The following is a 16932-nucleotide window of genomic DNA, read 5'->3' as shown; positions in this document are numbered from 1 at the left end:
GCCATAGCGACTGCCATTGGATGCCATCAGTCCAAAGCCAGTCTGTGCTCTTCTTCTTCTTCTCCTTTTTTTTTTTTTTTTTTTTTTTAATCACAGGCAGGCCCAACTGCAAAGGCAGCTCATTTCAAGAAAATTTTCTTCAGCGTGAATGAATAGAAAGAAATTAGCAGTGCCTCTACCCTGACTTTCTCACAGATCTGTTCATTTTTTAAAAAAGGTTCCTCTTCTCTATTACGGTCACATTTCACTAGGATTGCAATGATATGCGCAACCGAGTGAAGCAAAAGCACAAAAGTTTCTCTGTGCTGCCAGATGCAAATGCATTTTTTTAAACATATGATAAGCCATGTGATGTTAGTTTTGCTTTCACTAGTTCCCTTTTTTTCCCCCACCTCAATGTTTGTGCACCTAAATGCCAAGGGTAGGACGAGCCAATGTCTGAGGGCAAAAGGTTTTCCACTGATATCTGTTTCACATGCCAGTTGTGTGAGAATGACGCAGCTCTATTCTACTCCCTGGGGCTACGATGAGTAAACCTTTTGACTGCAGTAACAACCCCACATACAGTGAATATCTTTGAAGCTGACCCGTATGTGTACCTCTGGGATTTGTGGCTAAATGTGGCTGCCTTTCATCCAGTTAACTCCTCTGTTTCTTACACATACATACATACACACACACACACACACACACACACACACACACACACACACATATACATATATATATATATATATATATATATATATATATATATATATAAAAATAAAATCAGGGAAAGGAGTATAGCTGCTCCGTCTACTTTCACTGCACCCCATTCTTTTGAAACGCTGATGACTCCCTCTCTGCTCATTGCTCTGCTCACTTCTCATCTAATGTGCCGGAGTCATCCATTCCATTAACCCTCCTCCTTCTTGCCTTCCCAAGTTAGAATGAGGCAGATCCCCAACCCCCCATCCCCTCTTTCTCTCTCCCCCCACCTCTCTGTAAAAGGCAGGCCAGCAGGGGCCGTGGCGGTGATGACGGCAAGGGGCATTTTTCATGCTCTGAGCCGCTCTCCCGAGGGCCTTTGTTGTCCCCACCGGCTCCCAACTTTGCTGGGTAAGCTGAGGATTTCACACGTTTCATCAACATCCAAATTAGATCGGCACTTTTTGAACATTTCATATCATTTGGCAGAGTTGTGCACAGACACCGACATGCATACAAGCATTAGAAAACAGGTTGCAGCGAGAAAGGGTGCCCAGAAGAGAGAGAGGGCAGTCAACTTTTATGAGAGAGCGAGCACAGGATTAGAGCTGTATCGCAAATAACTCCCAGCCCACTCCACACACTGCAGACTGTGGTTTCAGTGAGTGTTGACTACACATTTGGCCTGCAGTTGTCCAACCTTTTGTGCAGGTCGTGGCACACATTCAGCCTTTGTGCAACAAGCACAACAATTGGTGTGCCCTGTCTGTACTGGTGTTAGGGGCACTGCTGAAGCGGAGGTCAGTCACCGAGGCATCATAATGCTTTGGGCTGGGCACAACAAGAATGAGGGCAATCCACTTAAAGTGAACCACTAACCCCCTCCCACCACCACCACCTCCCATATCCCCTCCAGGCCACCACGAGCATCACACTTCTGAATAGAAAACAGGAAATTGGTCCTCTGTAGCACTTCAAATCCTGAAGTGTGAGAGAGAAGGCACCAAGAGGGAGTGGGGAAAATACTTAGATCTCTAAAAGAAAGAGATGAAATGCTTTCAACCAGAAAAGCAGACAGCATGGTCATAATCAAAAACTTGAAAGAGATGCAGAACATGCTTACTTCTCCCCCCCATTTTATCAGCACATCTCTAGTTTTTGAGAGCTCTGATTTAAGACCACGAGATGGAAAACCTGGATTCAGGAAATGCAGACATGGATAAATGAGTGTAGCTTGAGTTGTAATTGCATCAGTAATGTCAGTTTCTGAGTGAGCTTTGGCAGAGCAGAGAGATTATTCTTCCAGCTTCCTGCTTCCTTGCCTTTTGACTCTCCCTCTGCGCTTTCTTGCAAGAGCTCATCTCCTTTCTGTAACTTCCTTATAATATACTTCGCCTGCTTCTCACAGTTTAGTTAATTAGTCAGCAGCTGCAGGTAAAATATGAGTATAGAAGGATGTCATCCAGGAACGTGTATGCAAAAGCAAAAGCAAGGGATGCATTGCAGGGAGCACTGTCAAAATGAGCTAAACATTAAATTTGCAATTAATTTCCAATCTGTGTAATTGATTACTGTAATTAACACAGCCGTCAGCTTTGAGAGTGAAGTTATTGGAACTAGCCGAGGTGGAACTAACCAATGGCAATCAACTAAAGCGCTGGGCTGTAAACATCTGAAGTTTTTCACTTTCGGGAGTCTATGGGGACTGGGACTTGCTTCAACTCTGTTGGCTTCACTTTTCAGCCCTGGAGGTTGATAGCTTGGTAGCAACGTGTCGGGACCAGTCCAGACAATATACCATACGGGTATGATGACTCTGCTGACAGGCGCACATAATTTCAAATCAGGATAATGATTATCAAGTCTCAGTCAAGGTTTGGTTACAGTTTGTTTTCTCTGCAATGGTTTCTCTGTGATTAATCATGGTTAATGTGTGAATAAACACTTTTTTTGTAATTGATAATCAACAAAACTTATAAATTTGCCAACAAAACTTCAGGAGGAATTTGACCATATTTTCTTTCCCCTTGTTTTTCTCATTTTCTTGCTCTCTTTGTTGTTCCTTGTTTCTGTGCTTTATTCTCTCTTCTTCTTGTCCTTTTTTTTCTCTAAATAGAATTAGCCAGTATCCGTCTGAATGCACTAAAACATCTCCCCGTCTCTGACATCTAATGGAGGCCATTCCAAGTCTTGGATGACTGATATTGAGATATCCTTCCTCCAGGGTAACATCCATAGCAATTTTCTCTTGATTTGCTGAGTGATGGACTTGGTGCAAAGCAACATAGACCTAATGATCGTTGAGGAGATGGCTCTCTAACTCAAGGCTGTAGAGTGTGGACAATTACAAGCTATACAATAAGCTACGTCGCTTACCTCTTCTCTCTCTCTCTTTCTCGTTCTCTTCCTCTGCTGAAGTATTTCCAGAATGCCGCCGGCCACGATGGATTTATGAGTCGGCCATACTTTGGTAAACACCGATGGTGGGCAGCTTTGTCCTCCCCCCTCTGTGATATAGTGAAGGTCCCCCATAAAAAATGGGAAAACCAGGTTACGGCCACCATAGAGCTGGGCTGAACAATAAAAGGCTTTATGGGCAGATATATGCCTGTACCATAAATGCTGGAATCTGCTGTCGGAAGGACATTAAAGGGATAATGACTGGGGGGGGCTAAGAGGGTCCTTTTAGAAAAGACACTCTTTCTCACACACACACACACACACACACACACACACACACACACACACACACACAGGATGGCAAAGCACCAAGGCTGAGATCTATAGACCAGTTTAACTTTAGGTCAAGGTTTGTGTGCGTTCATGCGTACGCATGCGTGTGTATGTGTTTCCATTAGATTGACAGAGGGAGGTGGAAGTGATACAGTTGTTCATTGATAACTGGAGCTTGTTCTCACATTGGAGGGTCGGGCCCTTATTACGCACTGGCTCAATGTCAGGGAGCACAGCTGCTGGGTTTGGCTGGTGCTGCCTGTACAGGCTGCACAAAACCAGCTGTGCAAACAAACACACACACGGAAACTGTAAAGGCAGTAAGGGGAACGGAGTGGTAACAGACGGGCCACGGAGGTTCAGGTAGACTTGAAAGCAAACATGCGTAAACCCACACAGGTATGCACGCCAAAGATGTGATTCTAGTTGGAGAGTGACAGGAGGAAGTGGTTGCCAGGGCTATGCTAGTGATAGGGGTGGGGTGGGATTACGGTGCTGATCAGTCGTGGGATAATGCTGACATACAGAGAGCCCGTTTTGTCTCACAGTGTGACAGAGACCTGAACAGACTCGATCACTATCTTGCCGTCTCAAATTAGGACACATTTCAACTCCTTAAAGTGCTTCTTCTCTGAATTCTCCACCGCTGTGCTGCTTTATTAGGCCGCTGGGAAGATTTAAGAAAGATAGAAACCTTTGCCGAGGCTTGCCCCAACTTCTTTATCGTCTGGGCATTAGCCATCTGCTGGCACATGTGCAGGAGTGCTTTGGGGGAGGTGAGCCATGAGTGCCTGTGTTTGTGTAGTAGCCACTAAGGCAGACAGGAACTCTAAAATTAGGCCCAGGCCATTCTAACTGGAACATTTCTGGCCTTATCGTGTCAAGAGATGGCTATTACCCAAGCCGACTGTTGTCTGAGCGATACGGCAGGTCTGGTTGGTTTTTCTTTCTTTATTTATTTTTTTGTTTGTTTTGCCTGTTTAGTGTCTCTAGGCAGCCAGAGCTCAGCAGACTTTTCCATGACATTGAGACAATTTGATTCTGTTTTGATTTGACCATCATGTCCAATAAAGAGCACATTGTGCAGGATGTGTTCGTTAGTCACAGAGGACAGAAATGATCTCCAGAGTGAAGGTAGCAACACAAGAGCCAAGGGCTGATTGCAGATGTAAGTGGATCGTCTCCAGAAACAGAAATTCTCACTCATGCTCTAAAGAAGGATACTGCTGAGTCCACTTTGTGCACTTACACAGGACTTGTGCTCCCCCCCACTATTGCTGTGCGCCATAATCCAAATGACAAAACAACCTATTGTTTGTTCTAACCTGTCTGCCCATCTCCTTGGGGAAGGAATGGCAAGGCGTGCACTTTTTACAGCTTCCTAGTGCCCCTGATTGGACTCAGAAAGAAGGAAAGTGGGGGCAGTAAAAATAGTTTGACACCCTCAAGGTCCAGCCAGCAATCTCCTCTTCTCTCTTAGCCCATAAAACTCTTTGAATTCTCTCCTAAACCCCCCCACCCCCACCCCCCATTTCTCTCTCTATTTCTTCACCAGACTCTCACTTGCAGCTTTGCTTCAGATCAAGGTTGTTATGTTTGCCGCTCGTGGTGTCTCCCTATTATTTTCAGTTGCATAACTCTTTCTGCAAGGCCCCTGCGTCTGAATGCAGCTTTGATCAGGTCCGTGCATCGGTTTGGAGTCGGCACTTCACGCACCCTCACTTTGAAGCCCGAGCGACGAATCTGAGACTGGGTCCTCAGCGTCAACTTAGGGGATCGAGGCACAATCTCATTCTCTCTGGCTTTCCAGTGCCAAAGTACTTTTCCATGTTCTCAGGAGTGTGGCGCTTGTTGATGCTGGAACAAGAATAGCCACTTGAACTGGTGTGTGTTGATGTGGGCTGAAACCTGTGTGTGTGTGTGCGTGCCTCTCGTCCCTCTCCCTCTTTAACTTACCACTCTTACTTCTGCTGTTGTGGTACCAGCCATCAAGTGTATGTCCTGGCTCTTATATTTTGACTTTCATGTGAGAGTGACATATTACATATTATTACTGGGAATAAAAACCAGTCCTAATTTTTCCACTAATGCAGTGTAACACACTCAATTCTCCAACTGTGTACTCAGAGGAGTCCGCTGTTCCAATATCACCTTCTCCTGTGAAAATTGCCACGTATTTACTCTTAGCCACTTGGATATATTCAGTTCTTTTTTTTTCTTTTTTGACTTAATGGAGTTCCTCTTTTCGCTACAAATAAAAAGCTGTGGGAAAAGGACTGTATGTCAGCCTAATCTTGTATTCTCCCCTCTCTTAATAAGTAATGATCAGCAGTCTGTTATCTCTCAGCTTGTTTTATGCAATCATGGGGTATTACCCAGGGATGAATGCTCCCTCTTCAGAGAGGAAAACAGAGCCTGGAAAATTAGCATTTTCTGACAACCATTACTCACTGGGCTAATCCTGTCAAGGAATGTGTGGCTGCGCTATCAATGCAGACGAGGGGTCGCCATGGCCCAGGCCTGCACATCGGCTCTTATCAGGCAGGGTAAACACACTAGGGGCCTGCATTAAATAAGTGTCACAGTCACTGGAGGCGGAGCAAGCCGAGCCCCCCTGCCAGTGTGCAGATAATCCCTTTCAAAAAAAAAAAACAAAAAAAAAACATGCTGGTCAGACCCAGCTGTGGCCTGTGGCTCAGGTGTAGGGAAAGTGGGGGAGGAGAGGTATTGTCTCGGCTGTGGTGTAGGTTACAATACAAGCCACTCAGGGTTTTTTGGCCGTGCTTGTGTTTGCGCAGATACATTTCACAAGATCGGGTATCAGATGTTCACTGTCCACCCAGGCAGTTTTGGAAAAGCTTTGCGTCCACATCGAGATACCAAAACAGCTCGGAAAGTGTCCTCCTATGTTCTCGACTTTGTCAGGGACGTCCCACTGAGTTATGAAACAGGCAGAATTTGCTCTGTGTGTTTCGAACGTTACATTTCTGCTTTTACATTGTTAAGGTTAAAAAAACCCCCCACACAGTTTGTATATTGGTGCCTGGCCTTAATCTCTACTATTATGCATGCACAGACAATTTGGGCCAGCAGCTGTCCTCCAGATCACATGACAATCACAAAATTACAGGCTGGGATTTCTGAAGCACATAAGGGGAAAAAGGCAAAACATGAGAAGTTTGGATGCACTCACGGGGCTACAAACTTCATTGCCACTATATTTTATCAGCACTGATATTAGCGTCAGCTGACTGTTCAAACTGCTTTTATAGTGTGAGTTTTTGCTATGCCTCATGGATGACACAGCTGCAGGGTTTGCTTAATAAGCTGGAACAATGTTACCTGGAATGTTGCGGTATAAAGGCAGCAACTCTGAAAACAACTTCCTGGACTTCTTCTCGCTGTAACTAAACTGTGAGGGAGGAAAGAAAAAGTTAAGCGCCCTGCTACTATGACTGGGTGACTTTGGCACTTTTTATCCTTGTGTGTGCTGTGTGAACCGAGGCGCCTCTCTGGGCAGCACCAGAGGAAAAGTGTAATAGTGTTACACTGGGTATACAAGGTGGGAAACCTTGAATAATGTGGGGATGAGAGCAAGCCAGAGATCCGAGTCAGCCAGTGGGTCACCAGAAGGTGAGGCTGCCTACTTGCCTGGGTTCAGGAAAAGTTCAGCCGCATAGCATTAGGCAAATTAGGGAGACCGCGGCCGGGGGAGAAGAAAATCGGGAGGGTTAGGGACTGATGAGGGGAAAGGGTCAAATTAGTTGGAAGGAGGAGCCCAGTAAAGAGTGAGAACATAAACGGGGACTTCCAGGAAAAAGAAAAAAAGAAACAAGAGAGTTAGATTGTGATATAGCAGCCGCTGTGTGCACAATCACTCTGTAAAGACACGCAAGACTAATTACTGAGCTTATATAACTTAATCATGTCCTCAAATACTATCCTATTTAAAGCCCTCGCTGCTCAGTTTGACGGCGGCCGGCGGGCTCACCCCCCAAAAAGAAACACTCCCGCAGTGCCCGTGTTTCGGGAGAGGGAGATCCGTCGTGACGTCCCTGAAGGGGTTAAAGAAGGGGCGGAGCAACGCATGAAAGGCACCGAGGGGAAGCAGGAGAGAGAGGGGGGGGGGGAGGAGATAGAGAAAGAGCCGAGTGGAGGTGGAGCCAAAGCTCTCAGCTGCTGTGCCTTGTCACATTTCTGCAGAACATGATAGCCGCACGGTTTGGTGTGGGAATGGTTTTAGGCTTCTCTTCCCCGAATACAAAACAAGGCGGCGCTGCGCGTTTTAACGGGAGCCTGGATGTTGGAGAGCAGGGTCTGACGGAGGGAAGCGGCCGCTCGTTGTAGTGCAACAGAGTCTGCGAGGCTGGGGGGAGGAGGAGGAGGAGGGGGGACTGGTTCGTTTTACGGAGCTGACAGGAGTCCACCCACGACGGGCGCAAACGGGACGACGGGCGCAAACGGGACAACCGACCGTAACCCAAAAGGACAAACTGCAACTCTGCGGAATTCCCTCTCCTAATATTTGCGCCTGCAACACATTCCCAAATCTCCCTGCGCTGTCCACGCAGACTTTGGAGATTTGTGTTGTATTTATTTAAAGATTTGTTTGGACTGGGGGTTGGATTTATTCTTTGTCGTGTGGATACAGCCTCATATGTTGCTCTGTTTGAGCAGCGCCGTAAAGACAGACACCTTCTGTTGAAGTTATTCGGCTCGTCCCCGATTTTTTTCTTCTTCTTTTTTCCTTTTATTGTATTTCTGTTGTCGAGTTTCTTACCTCGGACACAACGCAGACTGCTCTTTGAGATTATGTTTTCATATCCGATCAGGCGCATTCGGACACCGATTCATCCATCGGTCTGGTTTTCGATCTTCACATTGCCGTGAGAAGATGCCAAATGTTCCGATGTCCCTGCTGTGTTTGGATTTACCACTTTCCCCTCGATTTTAATGCAGTTTCCCCCCCTCCGTTCGGCACCGCTGCTGGTGGCGAGCTGAAAACCAACCCCTCACAAACAATTCGGGTATTTTGTTTTTGTTTTTTGCCCTCTTGCTAATATTTCCCCCCTGCCGTCGCCCTGCTTCATATGATGTATGAGAGTGTGGACGTTGTGGGACTGAATCCCAGCCCGAACCCGTTTTTAATGATGGATTACTACAACCAGAGCAGAGGATGCTTGATCCCGGAGAAAGGACTGATGCCCGGGGCGCCCCATCCGTACAGCACGTCCATCAGGAACCAGCACTGGAACGGCTCCAATCACTGTAGGTGCTTTTTTTTTTTTTTTTTTTTAAACACCCCCCCCTCCCCTTCATCTCACTAATTGGTGAAGTTGAACCCTCCCTGTTAGTGTGTGTGCATAATAATCACTATATTTCCTATTTTGCGCTTCCCAGCACACGCCGGTCGCATGTGAAACGATCATTTGAAGGCCTTTTTATTCTGGAGTTACCACTTCCATTATTTAAACCCCATAATATGTGCTCAACAGCGCTGCACGTTATCACAATCAGTAAGCCGTCAATGCTGCAACAGGCCTATATATATTTGACCCACTTTCGTCTCTCTCGTTTCTTTCTGAGCGTTCACTCAGGTTTGGGGTTTTTCCCTCCTTCTCTTTCCTGCCAGTCTGTTTGCGCTCTGATCCAGGCCACGCTACCCGAAGCTTTTGCGTTCCTGAAATCTGCACTTAATGCAAACCAGGTTTGTGCAAGCGATGCCAGCGTTAATCAGATCAAACTTTCATGCCAGTGTTATCCCCTGGTCCTCTGGTAATCTGGGAAGCTGTACCCACAGGCCAAAGTTCCTCAGCAGCAGCACCATGGCCTTCACCAGACAACTGTATCTGTTAAATGTTGAAAGCCTTGCACTCATTTATTTATATTTAATAAATAATTTGAAGTGATGTTCTCGCATAACTTTATTTTTAAAAAACAATATTTCAGTTAGTATGATTTTATGTGTAGACTCCTGTGCTAGGTAGTGAGGATAGCAGTCTTTATAAATGACAGGTTTATTGTGCTTTTATATCAGTGAGATTTAGTTTAGATTGATGATACGTTCATGCGTTTGCTGCATGATCTCCTTGGGTCAGTATCCGCCAGCAGCCGTGGGAGATTTAATTTTGCTGATAGCATATCTGCTGCAGATATGAGAGAGAGAGAGTTTTATTGCAGCAACAAAGTATAGCAAGAGCTGCTTCCCATTCTTTACCTCAGTAGAGCCAGGCTGCATAAAGCGTGAGCAGGCCCTTTTTATAAAGGGATAGCTCTGTTGTCTTTCACTGGTGAAGGAGCTAAAAAAAAAAGGCAGGAATCTCCACGGGCTCTTAAGGACCAATTTCCTCCTTGTCTCAAGACTATAGAAACGCACGACAAAGGGAAATTTAGACAGGAATTTCTAATGTTTGGCAGCAACAACAAAAGACAAGCAGCCATAACTATTTTGTACGTGCTGTAATCTTTTCTTCATCTTTCTCATCTCATTATTTGTTTTGAAAAAGATCTCTCCCGAGTAAAGAGGCGAAGCCTGTACATTTTTTTTTTTCTAAACAGATATTCAAAGAGCCTGATAGTATTTATTGAACCGGTCCATTAAAACAGCTCTAGTGGTGGCATTGATTCAAACCATGTGAGCTCGTCTGAGGGGAGACTGTGGGGGTTTGGCCCAGGAAAAGACCTCTGATCCTTTACTCGACTCCACATTGTTTTGCTCAATGGAGGAATTGCAGGGGGAGAGTGAGAGTGTGTGTGGGTGAGGGGTAGCATATCTGCTCTTTGCCTTACTGCTTGAATGTAATAAAAAATTTAGTGCACAACCAGAGAACATTGACGGGAGGGTGTAGAGCAGAGAGGCGCAACATCCGTAAGTGTCATCACGTGGCTCAGAGGCTTATTGGATCATAGGGCTAGAAAACAACCCAGACAACAGCGCGAGATTTCCTCGTCACTCCCCGCTCTCACGCAGGAATCCAAATGAGCCAGATTCAAAAAAATCACAAGACAATCCCATAAACATCTGTTTGCTTTTTTGTTTTTTGAAGTTCACAGAGAGTAGTGTCATGGTATGTTCCTCTGCACTTTTCCTGGTAGGTCTTACCATTTTTCTTTTTCTTTTTACCCCCTCTGTGCTTTTCTTTTTTGGTCCTCTGTTTTTTCAACCCCTCCACATTGGATCTAACTATTCATTACAGGCTTCACAGAAGAGCTTTCTGGCTCTAAGCATGCACTCAGTGACATCTTTGCTAAAGTGAATCTAGCCTAAAACGGCCTTCTGGACCCACTAAGTGAGTGGGTATAAATCCACATCATATGGGTGCTTCATCCCAGTATTATTGGTTCTTTAACAAGGCCATATTATGCTTTTGAGCCTACTCCCTTCCCTTTAGTGATATTAGTGATAGTGATATTCCTTCAAATTGCTTCTTTTGTGCATTTAAACGTTATAAAGTCCAAAGCACACACCAATGGGGTGTAATTAAGTCGTACAGGACTTGCTGTTGCTCAGCTTGGATTTACTGACATTCAGATTTACTCCTCATTTTCTTACTTGTATCACCAATATATATTTGAATTATACCTGTCTAGCTTAAGTCATGGAATCAGCAGCTTCTTCCATTGTTATTCATCTGTTGGAGCCCCTTCATGCACTTCATTAGACATGGCTGTTTTGAATCTGTAATGCTATGGTTAAATGACAGATGATCACATCTCTATAACTGTTTGTTCTAGAGACAATATTAATGATTTTTGGAAAGAAGAGAAGTCAGGTTTTGCCGGGATATTCGGTGTATCACGGTAACACAATTCAGTTGTAAGTACTGCTTTTTGAATACAGACAGAAAAACCAGCCCTGCCTAGATTTTCATATCCCCTCAATCATTTTGGGCTAGAGAGAAAAGAAAGATGAGCATTATTTTGTCATTTTACAGTCAGAATTACACAGCAAGTATGATACTTTGATGATAAAGGGTTAAGGCCTACAACAGCATTCGTAGAGTAGAGGTTATGATACATAACCAATGTTCAGTGCTCTTTTGCCAGGCTAGCTAACTAATCATAGGAGACTGGTCTTTTCCCGAGGGGATCCTTAAAGAGACTGAAAGGTGCAATATGAGAAAGATTATGTTTCCATTTTACATCAGTTGATATAATCCAGCACACTATGAGCCTGTAAAACGAGTTCTTAAAAGATGGTGTGTATTAAGAGGTTTGACTGTTTACATGTAGCCTCTGTTTATCACCAGGTTGCCCAGTCATAGGCATTGTGTGCTGTTTGTATTTTGGTTCTACTTGGAAGAAGGCTCTGAATGGCTCAGGTGAAAAGTGTGTGGCCTTGCAGATTAAATCCACTTGATTTTTCACTGAGTCACAGTCAGAATCCTTACAGCGGTTATAGGCTCATGCACGAAAGAATGCACGCGGCTTTGTTCACATGACTGTCACACACTAAAAACTGGGGATATGGTGGAAAGGGGGGATTGCACGGTAGGCTCAAATGCTCTGCAGCCCATGGGCGTCTTGCTCTTTGGGGTATATTTTTCTCAGGCTGTCTATAGTGTAAAAGAATCAGTCACTGCATAGAGCATATGTGAGATGGAGAGCAAAGCATTCTTTGTCATGTTTGTCTTCTGATGATGAAAGATGATGAAAGTGCGCTTACATGAACAGTATGTGTCTTAATCTGAGTTGTTTGATATTTAGTCCTTAAGTCCTTGTCCCCCCCTTTTTTTTTCTGGCTGTAAGAGCAGTTTTTTGAATTTGCATGTTATTAAGTTTCAGATTTACAGGCAAGTCCATTTAGTTTTTTCTGAGTCTGCAGTATCAGACAGCACCACAAAAAGCACCCGTAATTGTTTGTGTTGTGAAGCAACACTGAAACACGGAAAGTGGGTGATGTGTTTGGACTTTGTGCAGGAGAACAGATTGTGTCAGCCTTACGAAAGAAATGCAAATATCACTTCCTGCACCTTTTCTTTCTATGTGCATTTTTTTTTTTATAGTGCATGCTAGAAACTGGAAAAACATGAACAACAGAAAATAAACGGTGAGTCGGGTCACTAAGCAGAACTGGCTAGAGTACTGTCGGTTTCTGGCACAGAAGTGTGTGTGTGGGGGGGTTCTATCCTACAAGGGGAAGATCATAAAGTACAAATTTTATTTTCTTGGAACAATCAAGGATTTCTTGGCAAAGCTACTTTAATAACATTACAGCTTGTGACTGTTTATATAAGGCAGGAATGCAAATTCCAGGCCTTAGTATTCCTGAATGACCATGCCCTTTATGCGACTGTGGGGTCCCTGAGTCTTATGTTTTTTGCTTGTACACAAATGTGTCTTGGTGCCATCATGAACATCAGGATTTTATTGTGGGGCTTTATTGGTCCGGACTTGATGGGACTGGCAGAAATGATGCACAGCTCTGAGACAAGGTCATCTGTTCTTCTGGAGAAGGAAAGCGTTAGGCAGTCTCCTCATTTTGCCACATCTATCTAAACCCGATCAACCAAAGGTGATTGCGATTTAGTAGCCTGCATACCTGGGACATCACAGAGCGGGGAGATGTGTGTGGGTGAAAGAGTGCAATCTGATTGTCCACTGGAATACGCTTGCTCTCACCTTCAGGGTAACATCAATAACAAATTGTGTCATCAAGGTATGTTTGCAATGGCAGAGGAGTGACCGGAGTTCAGCATTGCTCCTGCCATTCTCCTGGGAAAGGCTGCAGGGCAGCATTTCACAACCTGCCATCACTTGCTCCCAAAAACGGCACCTTGCCACCTACCTGTGGAGCAGTCGTTGCCCTTTTAATGCAATTCAACAGTTACTTACAACAGTCGCTGCAGTAAGTTTACCAAGAGCAACAAAGATGCGTGTTTTTGTTTGTTTAAATGCCCGTTGGCTCAGTCACTCCACAAAGTGTAATGACTGGGTGTGGTCCCTCACCTTGAACAGAGTGGCAGAATAACCGGCTTTTTACTTCCAAACACTGCTATAGCTGGCTCGCAACTTTGATGTTGTCTTGCAGGTGGCGCGACGTAATGCCTTGCTATTGCATATCGAGTACATCACGGGTTCAGCATATTCTTGTCTGGGCATTTCATTTTTTCTTTTCCTTTGTGCACACATGAACGCACGCTCAAACCAACTGATGGGCCTCAGCTTGTTTGCGGAGAGAATTAGCCGGAGGCAAAAGTCAGAGTGTACTGTACACCAGTTTGGTTTGCCGCTAAATCCCCAAACAAGGGTTGGTGTACACTGCAAAGCTGACTTTGATGAACAAAGCAGTGCAGACAGAAAAGATCCAGGCAGTGTCATTGATTCATCAGGGCTTAAAGGAGGCAGCTGATTGCAGCCGTTGCGACAACAGGGCTGTAATCTCGCTATCAATAATTACATTCTCCCTGGTGTCAGCACCGTTACACACACGCACGGGGCTGGGAGGGACATCAAAACTGTTCAGGTTAAAGGGGGATTCTGCCCTCTAAAATATTCATTGCTTCTTCATTTAAATCAATTCTGCTCTTCAGGGGCAGTCAAGCGTCAACTGTCAGAAATTGAGCTGGGCCTGTTGTAATCACTTCTTTACTTATCTCTACAGATGGCTTGTTCGCAATGTGCTCTGCATGGCTAGCTCACCGGCACTGTCTCCCTCTTCCCCTCTCTCTCCCTGCGCTTCCCATCTCTTCCCCATCTCCATGTTTTATCCCCACCCTCCCACAATGGAACACACATAAATTCATCAGGGTATTGAACCACGGACATTTATCATCCCAGAATTCATCTGCGAGGCATTTTCATTCCTAAAGTGTGTCCTTTCTCACACTTTATCTTCCTCCCTGTTTCCCATCTCGTGGTGGCATTCTCCGCATGGCAAGCCTGAGCCGGGCAGTCAGTGTGGCGATTAATCTTTAATGCTTCCCTGCCCTAATTTTTCCTCATATTTTACAAGATTTCCTGCCCTCCAACCTTCTTTTTTTTTCAGCATCCTCTATATATAGAGTGATTACATGGAATGTTGCCTTGTTTCATCAGTTGCAGAGGACCGCTGCATGCCTCTGCCTCTCTTGTGCAGTCAGCCAGGCTCTCTCAGGCCACTAGCTCCAGGCCAGAGCACAGGACTGCTTGCTTCCCACCAGCACACTCATCCTCAGTTTTTGCCTCTGGGGATCTGTGTTAGCATCACATGGATGACAACCGTGCACACCTCAAGTAGTTCACACACAAACGCACACTTGCACATGCACCGCAGTGGAATGCCCGCCTATTTTGAGAGCGGGACAGCGAGAGGGGGGGGGGGAAATAGGTTAGAGGTTAGTGTGCTAAAAATACAAAAGCCTGGCACTTTCACACGAGCGGGACAAAAAAATAGCACCGTGTTGCTGCCGTCTCAGTTGGTGTTGTTAACTGAAAACGAATGCTCTGTCACAGCTCGTGTTTGCGTTGAATGCAAGGGGGGAAAAAAATCCTGAATCAAACCTGCCCTTATTTATCAGCTGCAACAGCATGACTGCCATTGTTTTCACCTAGTGAGTCTGTGTGCTCCCCGGTGACACTTGCTGTAGCAGAGACTGCCTTTTAAAGGCTGTTTTTATAGGGCAGGTGTTCACATGTCCCTTCAGTCTGTGGGCAGAGTTTCTCAACACTGTAGCATTTCAACTGTGCAATATGCAGCCGTGAAACTTTGCACATGTGTATTTGAGATTAGAATGAAGGTCAAGTTCAAACACCTGTGCGATCCGACCCACAAGTGCAGTGTGTAAAGGGTGTGGGAATGATAGCTTTACACCGCCGTCCCACATTGTTTTTAATTTGTAATCTATTTCATAAATCCTCAGGTGACCCATCCTCATCCTCATTTGGGCTGTCAATATAAAATATTTGGTCTGAGAACGCATCTCAGCAGGTGTGATCCCATCACAAAATGTTCCGCAGTTATTTTGTGCACATCAAAACAAAATCCCCTTGGTTTCAACTATGCTTTTATTAAGCCAGCAGGCCAGCTCCTAACATAGCAAACGGTCTCGGTGTTTCTGATGATCTCATTGTAGTTAATAACTGGAGTCTGTTTTCTGGTTTATATTTAACCTGCTATCTCCGTTTCTAACAAGCCCCGCAGGAACATACAGAGTCGGAGGAAGATGAGACCTGTTCATATGTCTTGTCTTGATTTATGAAAGCACCTTTCTAAATAACATCAGATGTCCATGTTGCGTAGCATTTCCTCTGTGGTTCTCTCTCATATCATCCCAGCCAAAGGTCTGCTCAGCATGACTCAGGACTGTCTGGACACCAGTCTCCTCTCTTTCCCACAGCCCCTCTGAATCGCTTCATATTCATTATGTGTCTGGCTGCAGCTCGGCCTCTGACATTTGACTCTTAAAGACCCACCTGGGACCAGGATGAAATAGACTGCCAGCAGTGTGGTCGAGGTGGGAAGGAAGAGTATAGAGCTGGATAGTGATGGATAGGACAGCATGTCCGACTGAAGGGGGCAGACTGGCTCGGGTTACATGCCACTTGTTCCCCCGTAACCACGTTTGATATGTTTGTGCTCTCTGTGAGCCAAGAGATGCATCCTAGCTGAGCGGCTCCAAACCAGTGCGGGTTATGAAAGGTGACGAGTGCAGACTGAAACAACTCGATCCTGTTTGTTACGAGTGGAGTTGCTGTGTTCTCAAAAGGGAGGTGGTATTGTCTTTTTAAAGATACGTCTAACCTTTGCTGTGACCTGCTCTCTCTTATCTGGGCTATTGTTATTGATGTACCCTGGCTGATAGTAAGGAGAGAGCGTTTCTAGGCCCATATCATGTTAATTAAATGGTTATGTCAGATGCCGAGGTCCTTTCTTTGTTCCGGGGAAAAATAATGTGCCGGAATTCCTTGCTGCTTGTTCATTTTGCTGTGAGTGGAGTTAAGTCAACAACCCTCAGGATGACACGCACTCTCTTCTCTGGTTAAAAATCAGACACAAATGATTCTCTTTTCCTTATCCTTTCCTTATTTTTTTTTTCTTCAAAAAAATAGTCCTGTTTTCATGGATATCCTTTCAGTTTAAGGCTGGGCTTACGGGGAAATATGCAGCCATGCAGCTCAGAGGGTGTATTCTGTTATTCCATGAGATTTTTAACAGTAACCTGTAGAAGGCTTTTTATAGTTGGCTGAAAAGATGAAGGAAACGGAGAAAAGTGTATGAAGAAATACATTTGCTCCACTAGGTTTGCCCAAAGATATGATGGAGCTCACTAAATAATTCAGTTGGTGTTCCAGTGTTGGACTTTTGCTTTGTTTTGACCATAGTCTAACAACCTTCAAATAATATTTTCTGTGCTCCCAGTGATAGCATTGTGATCAAAGAGAAGTCCTCTTTGTGCTTTGCCAAGGAGCTCCTACACTTCTGATTTTAGATAGCCCTTCCCCTCCTCTCGGTCTCTGCTTGAGCCCCGGAGCTGACTAATGGAAAAGGTGACAACATTTTGAACTGGAGTTGTCAAGCAGCTCTGCATG

The 16932-nt window shown here is 45.0% G+C and overlaps 1 protein-coding gene across 2 annotated transcripts in view; it reads left to right on the top strand.

The window, feature by feature from the left end:
• Window positions 1-16932, top strand: part of raraa (retinoic acid receptor, alpha a) — a 140907-nt gene that overhangs the window by 93608 nt on the left and 30367 nt on the right. The window contains exon 1 of one of the 2 annotated variants that reach the window (XM_086303187.1): window positions 7802-8691. The exons of the other annotated variant lie outside the window; for it this stretch is intronic. Coding sequence (XP_086159313.1) covers window positions 8514-8691 — 178 coding nt within the window. The 5' untranslated portion in view covers window positions 7802-8513. Of the gene's footprint in view, window positions 1-7801; window positions 8692-16932 lie in introns of those variants that run through there. 2 annotated transcript variants of the gene reach the window in all.

The sequence above is a fragment of the Aulonocara sp. 'chitande type north' Nkhata Bay genome, linkage group LG8 (assembly GCF_057382095.1).
Source record: "Aulonocara sp. 'chitande type north' Nkhata Bay isolate Kocher_YH1m ecotype deep benthic linkage group LG8, A_spYH_male_GT1.1, whole genome shotgun sequence".
Taxonomy (NCBI): domain Eukaryota; kingdom Metazoa; phylum Chordata; class Actinopteri; order Cichliformes; family Cichlidae; genus Aulonocara; species Aulonocara sp. 'chitande type north' Nkhata Bay.
This window is presented reverse-complemented; position numbering and strand designations above follow the sequence as displayed.